General features: G+C 45.8%; 1 protein-coding gene across 1 annotated transcript in view; it reads right to left on the reverse strand.

Annotated features, from left to right (window-relative positions):
* The window catches only part of Zc2hc1c (zinc finger C2HC-type containing 1C), an 8,425-nt gene extending 987 nt beyond the window's left edge, over positions 1 to 7,438 (reverse strand). Inside the window, exons 1-2 of the mRNA XM_055593014.1 lie at positions 7,246 to 7,438; positions 5,326 to 6,649 (exon numbers count right to left, since the gene is read on the reverse strand). Of these exons, the coding sequence (XP_055448989.1) occupies positions 5,326 to 6,630 (1,305 nt within the window). The 5' untranslated portion in view covers positions 6,631 to 6,649; positions 7,246 to 7,438. The remainder of the gene's footprint in view (positions 1 to 5,325; positions 6,650 to 7,245) is intronic.
* Between the last annotated feature and the right edge of the window lie 2,471 nt (positions 7,439 to 9,909).

The following is a 9,909-nucleotide window of genomic DNA, read 5'->3' on the forward strand; positions in this document are numbered from 1 at the left end:
TGTGTGTGTGTGTGTGTGTGTGTGTGTGTGTGTGTGTGTGTGTGTGTGTGTAAAAGCCTAGAGAAGGTGTCAGCTCTCTTGGAGTTACTGGTGGTTGTAACTCCACTTTGTAGTGAGCACTCTTAAGCACTGAGATGGCTCTCCAACCCCTAGGTGGGTTTTCGTTCAGAAAAATCCAGACAGGATAAGGATGGGGTTAATCTCAGCACTGGTGGCAGGGAAACCTGAGCAAGGTACCTAGCAACCACGGAACTGTGACTCTTTTTTAAGATCAGAGCACCAGTAACTGGCATCCCTCTTGGGAGGGGACCACAGTTCTGGATTCACTCAGCCAGAAATAAACCTTCCAACACTGACTTTGGGGGACCACAGTCACAGGGCTCACATCTGATAACTTAAGTATGAAGTCCTTTAGTGAATAAACCCACTAATACAAATGATGTGGTCTGGTGGCCTACGCCTTTAATCCCAGCACTTGGGAGGCAGAGACAGGGGGATCTCTGAATTCAAAGCCAGCCAGGATTAAAGAGTGAGACCCTGTCTCAAATAAAAATCAAAAACAAAACAAAACAAAACAACAAAAAAACGAACAGGCAGTGCCTGTCAGATCCCTAATGAAAGTTTATCTTCAGAGAAAAGGCCCCAAAGTACAAAAACAAAAACCTAGGAACTGAAAACACCACACCCACCACCCACCACCACCACCAAGCTTTTCTTTTTTAAGATTTATTTATTTGTTATTTATACAGTGTTCTGCCTGCATGTACACCTGCATGCTGAGCACCAGATCTCATTATAGATGGTTAGGAGCCACCATGTGGTTTCTGGGAATTGAATTCAGGGCCTTTGGAAGAATAGCCAGGGCTCTTAATCTCTGAGCTATCTCTCCAGCCCCCACAAACAAATGTTTTAACAGAAAAATATATCAAGTATTGTGTCCTAGGTATAGAAATGGCTCGGCAGTTCAGAGCACTGGGTGCTTCTGCAGAGGGCCCAGGTTTGATTCCCAGCACCCATGCAGTGGTTCACATTAGTCTGTGACTCTAGTTCCATGGGATCCCATGCCTTTTTCTGGCCTCCTTGCAGGCAGGCAAAACACCCATATAGGTAAAAATTAATTAATTAATTTTAAAAGATTTTTGTCTGTAAAAGGGGCATATTATGAAAGATGAACAACCACAGAAACAACACAACTATAAATTAAAAGCCTGATAGTCAATAGAAGAAGCATTGCAAAATAATAAAGAAAAATTCTCAGAATGAGAGAAATCAGATGGACAGTATAAATGATCAAATAATCATCCATAAAGTTCAACATATGAGCAACGTGTTTCAAGAAGGACAGAAAGCCCAAGAACTAATTAAAGAAATAATACAATTGATATTTGTAGAATTAAAGATCACAAGTCTTCAAACTGAAATGGCTTGCCAGAACTTCAAATTGATCACTGAAAATCTTAAAATTTTGGAGTAAATAAAATCCTGTTAGCCTTTGGATATAAAACACAACAGGTTTCATAAAATGAAGCAGAATCAAAACAACATTAGATTTCTCAACAGTAAACACTGGATGCTAAAAGCTGGAAAGAAATAATGTCTTAGAAGTTCTAATAGAGGAATCATGAAATGTTTCTTTCTTCTTTTTTATAACTTTTATTAAATTTGCTCTTTGACAACTAAAAAAAAAAAAGATATCTAATAAAAGGCCAAGCATGGAAACAGAGGACAGAGGCAGGCTGATCTATGTAGTTCCAGGCCAGCCAAGCCTACAGAGTGAGGCAATGTCTTAAAAACAAGTTCTAATGAAATAAATTTCCCGCTGAGATTTCTATACCTAGCCAAATTATCAAATAGGAAGCATTTATGTAGAGATTTTTTTAAAATTCTGTGAATAAAAATACACCATCTATGTATATCTGTTGGTAAACTTCAGCAAAACAATCAGGAAAAGAAGAAAAAGACAGGATTCAACACAGAAGAGAAGCAGATGGACGTTCCAAAGCCAAGGGATGTCCACACCAGAAAGAGCAGGAGGAGAAAGAGAAGTTTCCAGAATTTGGGGGGAAAGAAAAACACCTCAAACTGATTGTTATAAAAGGTATCTGGACACTTACAAAAAACATTAACAAATGCCTAACATCTCGTACATTAGTTAGGGAAATTTTAAAATATAGATTCATGGAAAATGAAGGAGATAAAAAAAAACTAAGTAAATAACTCCAAGTACATGTAGGCAGGAGCAGAATTTGCTAATCAATGAAGATATATAATGGTATAACGGTCCTGTAAAATCTCACTGTTTTAAATCAGAATTGTAATCAACTAAAGTGGAAAGGAAGGTAATCATGGAGAAGACAAAGGAAAGAGAGACTTGAAACTGCTTCACCTGTGAGGTTCCACAAGCAGTTACCAGAGAATATGGAAGGCTGGCAAATCAAGAAAATTAGCCTATTATTTAGAAACATGGAAATGCATGCCAGAAGACATCTCACATAACTGGGGACTCAAGAAGGGACCTGAGAAGCATGAAGTCAGACTGCATGTAGTATCATTTAGCATCTGATGGTTTTTAAAATGTGTCTAACGAACAACCTAAAACTAGTCAGAGAGATGGCTCCGTGGGTAAGACACCTGTCCTCAAAGCCAGATGAGTTCATCCTAAGACCCACAGTGGGGAAGGAGAGAACCAACTCTCACAAGCTGTCCTCTGATGTCAACATGCAACACACACAAAATAAATGACTATTAATCTTTAAGAGGATAAAAAAAAAAAAAAAAAAAAAACAGACAAACACTTCTTGGTGATAGGGAATGACAAGGAATGCTGTCAAAGGAAAGAGCAGGCTCGACCAGGCGTATCTTACTGAGAAGAGAGAGGAACGGATTTAGAGATGGCACAGGAACCTTAAGAGAATCCAGCCAGAATGAACTGCAAGGCACAGTAGCTGTGCTTTCGTTTTACATCTGCTGAAACATTTAATACATTAAGCACAAAGACCCGTGGGCTCCTGCCTCACACGCTGCCTGACAGTGTAGGCGACGTGCTGTGTGTCTGCTGATGTTATGAGAATATCTGATAATTTAAAGGAGCTGGGCATGGTGGCGCACACCTGCAGTCCCAACACTCGTGGAGGCAAAGGCAGGTGGATCTCCAAGAGTTGGAAGCCAGCCTGGTCTACAGGACAGCCAAGGCTATACAGAGAAACCTTGTCTCAAAAACAGAAGACAACGACAACGACATAAAGGAAGTCTGGCTCTCAGAGGACATGGGAAGAAGAGCATGGAGATGCAGTCATGTAGAGTGGCTCAACCCAAGTCCTTTTTGTCGTATCCCCAGCTCGGCCCATGACCTCAAGCCAGTGTGGTAGAGCTGGGGTGTGTTCGCCAGCCTCAATGCTGCTATATTTAGGAACTTAACCAGAGTTCTTTTCCATGATGGCCCCAAATAAATTATTATGATAGGCCATAGGGAATCCCCAGTGAATTGCTGGGTTGACCAAAGGGGACAGAATAGTAACTGGCCGTCCTGTCATTATCCGTCAGAGCAAAATGCTGACTTCTGCTGAAGCTGGATGTTAGGGAGGTTATCTCAGAACATGGGAGAGACATTCTTGTGGTGATCTCTCAAACTGCACTGAGAGTAAACGCTATAAATATAAGTTCTCTTCAAATATCCATCACATCAATATGATTTTTTGGTAATGATTTATTTTTTTATTTTATGGGCATTGCTGTTTTGCCTGCACGTCTGCCTGTGTGAGGGTGTCATATCCCTTGGAGCTGGATTACAGACAGTTGTGAGCTACCATGTGGGTGCTTCGAATTGAACTCTGGTTCGTCTGGAAGAGCAGCCAGTGCTTCAGGCCCCATTCATGTTCTTTTTTTTAAAGGCTCCACCAAGGGGACATTTAAATTGTAAAGTCCTAATATGAGGTAATTGGAAACTAGGTGTGGTGACCCATGCCTCTAATCCCAGAATTTAGAAAGCAGAGACAGATAGATCTCTGAGTGTGAGGACAGTGTGGTCTACATAGTGAGTTCCAGGCCAGCCATCGAGGGAGGGAAGAGGGAGAGAGAAAAGAGGGAGGCGAGAGACAGAAGGGGTGAAGAAAATGGGACTAGGAGGGCACATGTGCTTTAGGAAGAAATGAAAACTGAAATATGTTCTATTTTTCCGCAGACTATTAGAGTTATACGGTGACCCTGAGACTGTCTGACATGGATGTTTCCCAAGCCTGATCGTCTTATTCTTTAGTGTTTTTCTTATTCATAACCCCACAGAAATTAGAGACTTAATGAGTTTTTCTGATACATTCTAAAATAAACAGTGTTCAGAAAAAAAAACTCTTATTTTACAAACCAGGTGGCACACCCTTAAAGGCTGGTTATGGGGCAATCGTCTCCAGATGGGTCTAATTAGCCCATAAAACCCTGAGCCAGATCAGCTAGATGTCCTGAAGCCCTTATGGTTTCCACTTGGATTTTTCTAAGGTGAAGGATAGTTTTGAGATTAAAAAAAAAAAAAAAAAAAAACAATTAAGTACCTTATCGCTCTGGTGTCAATGCTCTAACTAGGAGGGGAAAATCCAAACTTACACATGTCTCTTAAATGAACATCAAAACAGAACTAATTTTGAAAGAGTAGGGACAACTGAACATGTAACAGAGAAAAAGCAAGGATTTCTCATCCTAAATCAAGAAAATAAGTATTTTATATTTATTTTTAAAATAAAATGCAAGTTTTTAATTTTAGTTCTTATGTTTTTGTTTTTGTTTTTTTTCGTGTAGCCAACATGAGCTTGTTTTATAATAATCAAAAGGACATATATCGTGAAGTCTAGACTTTGGAGTGAAATTCAAGTAAGATTTATATATGGACCTCACCTCATAAAGGTGTTAAGATAGTAACTAACTCAAGAGTAAGGGCTATGGATCAGCAATAGACTATTTATCTAGTACTACAGGTCTCTGAGGACAGCAATAAAAGGTATGAACTGTTCAAGCCTGTGTGTGTGTGTGTGTGTGTGTGTGTGTGTGTGTGTGTGGTGTGTGTTTACAGGAGGTGTGTGTGTACATACTTCTGTATTTAGGGGAGGTCTGATTCTTGATATTTGAATGGATACAATGACATTCCCACAGAGACAATAAGATTCTCACAGAGTTTAAGGTCCTACTTAAAGCTCTGATCACAGAGACTGGCAAGCAGAAATTTCAGTTCTCCACTCCATCCTACAAGACCCTGGTTCCCAAAAGCAAACCGGTGAGGACAGAGTGGGCCATTACACGCACCCCCATCCAAAGTCAAATCTAGGAGGCTTTTATTACCTTGGCTGTGGCTGGCCCCTTCCAGTTCAAGTACTGCTCTAGTTCTGTGCCCTTAGCCCGGGCCCTGGAGGAGTCAAACACTTTCCTCTTGGACCCTTGCATTTTGCCACAGACGGCGGAGTGTCTCTGCAGCCTGAGTGAAAGAAACATTCGTCCGCAGTGGCCACACTTGCCCAGCTCTGGCTCCTCCGTTGAGGAGGTGGACCCTGAGGAGCCTGGTGCTGAGGAGCTTGGCGATCCGGATGGGCTTGTCGCCTGTGGTTCAGTGCCCAGCTCCTCTGAAGGTGGAGAGAACTTGTCTGCTGAGTCTTGCTGTGGAATTTTGTTGTTGCTCGCCATCAGCCTTTCCCTTTTGAGCTTCTGGATTTCGTAATCAGAGAACTGGAGTGGACTGGAGTTTTCCTGGGCCTGTTCATAAGTCTGGTCCTCTCTCCCATTTCCTCTGAACAACTCAGACCTTAACTCCGGGGATAAACTGGGGTCGTGTGTGGTGTTCCTGTTACTAGCTCTAACTCTCCCGGCAGGTGGAATCATTCTTTGTAGCTGCCTGTCTTCATTTTCTCTGGCCTCCTTCTTTTCCTTCTGGATCCTTCGAAGACCCTCCTCTGTCTTCTTCAGCTTTTCCCTTAGGAGGAGCTCCTTTCTTCGGATTTCCTTCTGTAAACTCTCCCCGGCAGCTTCCAGTCTTTGGATCTGTGACCATTCGGTCCTATGGAGATCTGCCACAACCTTCTCTGCCTGCACAGACGCAAACACAGACGAATTCACCCAGCTCCTCAAACCAAAGTTGCTGTCTGAAAACTCGCTGGAGTCAGGGAGTCTTGGGTAGCCATCAGTATCTGCCTCACCTGTGCTATGTGACTTCCAGTGGACCATGGGTTTCAGAGGGTATGCCCGATCCACCCCAACTCGTTTCTTCCTGAAGGGAATGAAGTCCTGGTCATTCGCTTTGGGATACCGGGGTTGAGGGCTTGACAAGTAAAATAAACCCTTTCCTTGGCCCTGGGGATTGCTTCCTGTGCCCTGCTGGCTGATTCTCACACTGTGGGGACAGGAGTGCCTGCGGGCTTTTGTGCAGATGTTCCTTTTGGAGTGAGTGGAGGCATCGTCTTCCTGCTCCGGCTCTGTGTTGCTCCAAGGCTTCTGCTGGAAATCGTTCCTCAAATGTCCCATCGAGGACCGCTGGGAAGAGTCACTTTGTTCAAAAGGGTCACGCTTAGCTGAGTGGAGCCCTGGAGCTTCTGTTTTATTATGTGGGAACATAACGCCCACAGGCAGATGTGGAGCCAACTGGAGATCAGCCATTCAGGGCCTGGACCGAAGCCTAAGGGAGATTTAAACCAGATACATGTGAAGAATCTGTCTGAGGTTCATTCCTGGCTGCTAGAGTAAACTGTACGTTTGGCCTACCCACGTTCCCTTTAAACGTTTCTCCGGACTGTGGTGCTGGATGTGCCGGGGCATTCTTTCAATAAGCATTTAAGGAGTGATGATCACATGCCAGACATTGCTAAGCCCCGAGGACCAAAACGTGAACGTGACATAGGTGTTCTGCCACTGGCTTTCCTCCACACCCATATCTGATCTGGAAGAGGTGGAAACAGCCTTGGATGGAAGGTCATCCGTGACAGAGCAGGCAGCCTGCTCTCGCTAGCCCCGGTTCTTGTAAACGGCAGAGGGTGCTCTGCGTCCAGCCCCGCGGTTTTATGGGGTGAGAACAGTGGCCTGGCGACAGGGCCTGGCACAAGGCGTTCCCTGGGCTTTCCCCCAGCCGGAAACTACAAAGAAGCAGGTGCCTCGCCGTCAAACCCCCGTTCAAGGATGTCCTTATGAACCCTCCCTGAGACCCGGCTTCCTGGGATAAACTCTCAGTCTCCAGCCCCTCGGGAGGTCGCGGTGTCTCCCCTCCTTTCCGCGTACCTGAGGCGCTCAGGGGCCGTTCCTGCTCAGGGAAAATCCCCAAGACCTAGTTTTCCACACTTGACTTCACCCAACTGCCGTCCGCGCAGGCGCTCTCCGGTCCACCTCGGTTATCCCGGTTGCCTGGGGACCGGAGCGCGGCCTCAGGTTGCGAACTTTCCGCTCCAGATGTGCGCAGGCGCAGTCCGCCGGCGGCCCGAAGCTGCTGGAGCCGGATTGGGGTGGAGGGAGGTGGGTGCAGTCCGGTCACTTGATGCCGGGTGCCGCCAACTCTGCAGCTCGGATCGGCGGTGCCCTCGGGGAGAGGGGAGGGGTTGGACAGGTTTGCCTGGGGCTACATCAAAGAAGAGCTTGGATTTCTCAGACGATGAGGCTCCCGGACCTTAGGGTGTGCCCTCGTCTGGAGACGGGGGGAGCCCCTGTATGGGCTGCGGAGTTACCCCGCCCCAGGACTCGGGGGTCTGCCCGGCTAGCGGGACTAAGACTGCTGCTCGCCCTTCTGAGCGCGCTCGGCTGCTGCGCCCAGGCCCCAGGTAGGGCTTGCAAGCTCCAGGTTCCGTGCTCCCGGGCTGTCTTCCCTCGAAACGCTTTGGCGCTTGCTATTAGATGTACTTTTATTTCGCTACGTGTTACCGTCCCTAGGTAGTTTCTAAAGCCAATCTAATCAGTTTGCTATTACAATGTTTTACTCTCACGTGACCGTTTCTACTCCGGGCCCAGGAATGACTCAGCCAAATGTAACAAACCATAATAAAGTTAACTACCAGATCAACAATAATGACCATAACTCGATTTCGACATTAAATGATCCTCTGTAACTTTTTGACTTGAGGAGAGAGTTTATTTGTCTTCTTCGTGCTTCGGTTCATTTGGACAAGCTGTTTGGAACAGAGAGCTCAGTGTTTCTTGTAACTACGCGGAAGATCCGTGCACGTGGGAAAAGTGGACCGCGGTCTCGTTAATACTTCAGTATATCAGATGTCAGCTCTTATGTGCTACAAAGAAGTTCCTTGATGGGCTCTCTAGGGCAGAATGTCAGTCGTTTTCATTCCCGGTTGTCTCTTCTGCCTTCTCCACATTGCATGCAGGCATGCCCACTGACTCTGGCTGGTAAAGGTAGAGCTTTCCCCCTGCCTCAGGCAACTTACGCGGCTTTCCCCTATGCATGCTTTTAAACAAGTTTCAGGACTCTCCATCTTAAACTCTGGTTTTAAAATACGCATAATTCTTCATGCAAGACAACTTTCACTTTCCTGGCTCTGTCTCCCCTGCCAGGATCCCCCTGGTTTCTCTTCTGTTCTGTTTTGTTTAGTGTTTGTTTTGAGACAGGTTCCCTCCTTATTTAGTCCATGGGTTAGCACTGGTTAGCCCTCTGGCCTCAGTTGCTCCAGGCTGGGATATGGACCTGCGTGCGCGCGCGCGCGAGCGCGTGTACACACACACACACACACACACACACACACGGTGGGGGTGGTGAAGAAGTGTATGTATGAGATCTGTGAGTGTATGCACTATGTGTGTGTAGTGCCTGGGAAGGCCAGAAGATGACATTAGAACCCCTGGACCTGAAGTTATGGCAACTGTGAGCCAACTAACAGAACACCTCAGTTTCTTTCTTCTTTCTTTAGTTTTGGTTGGCTTGTTTGTTTGTTTGTTTTTGTTTTTGAGACAAATTCTCAAAATACATCCTTGGTTGGCCTGGAACTTGCTATGTGTTCCAGGCTAGCCTTGAACTCATAGAGACCCACTTGCCCCCTGAGAGGTGCGCCCTGGGCAGGACACCTCAATCACTAACACGCCCCCCCACACACACACCCTCTTTCTTATCTCTCCTCCTTGTCCAGGCCCCTGTGGTCTGGCTTTTGCCCTCTCTTGTTAACTGCAGTGTCCTCCCTAACGCACAGGAAGGCAAGCTTCTATCTCTGCAGCCTATTCACATGGCAGTGTTGAGCGTTCTCTCCCTAAAGACTCTCTTCTCACTACTTCCGTGTCCTCTTGGTCTCTTCTTTCTCAGCCTTGTTCCATCTACTTAAGGTCCCTGGCATCTTCACCTTTCCCCTTGCTGGCCTTCTAAGTTTAGCTGTTCTCCCGATCATGTGGATGCTGTCCCAGGCAGTCTCTTCCTTAGGACTTCTGTCGGATCTGAAACATGGGGTTCCACCTATGCCTAAAGTTAGCCCTGCTTAGCCATAGTCTCTTTCCAACTACCTGCCTGGTACCTCCTCATGACAGTTTCTTAGAAGCCCCAAACTCAGTTTGACAGGACACTGGTCATCTCCCCATTCTCTGTCTGCTGTTTCCCATGTTTCATGTCATCTCATCCTCAAAGTATCCATCTCCTCCCACCCCCACTTTTGCTATCTCTTCCAACTGACCTACAAATTCTATTGAGTTTACATCTGCCATTTTTCTCATAATAAGCTGTATCCTCTTGTTCTGCCTGTGTTTCTCGTGCGAACGGCTTCGTCCTCCTCACCATAAACACCTGCTCCCCAAATCCACCCTTCTTGCTAGCGTCCAGACGGTGATTCTAAAACCTTCTTTCCCAGCCTTGTTAAGATATTAGCAGGGCTTGGGCTTATCAATCAGTGGTAGCATGTATACTTAGAATGTGTAAGGACCGAGGTTCCTTCCTAAGCAACACACACACACACACACACACAC

Source organism: Psammomys obesus, unplaced genomic scaffold (assembly GCF_907164565.1).
Source record: "Psammomys obesus unplaced genomic scaffold, mPsaObe1.curated_primary_1811, whole genome shotgun sequence".
NCBI classification, from domain to species: domain Eukaryota; kingdom Metazoa; phylum Chordata; class Mammalia; order Rodentia; family Muridae; genus Psammomys; species Psammomys obesus.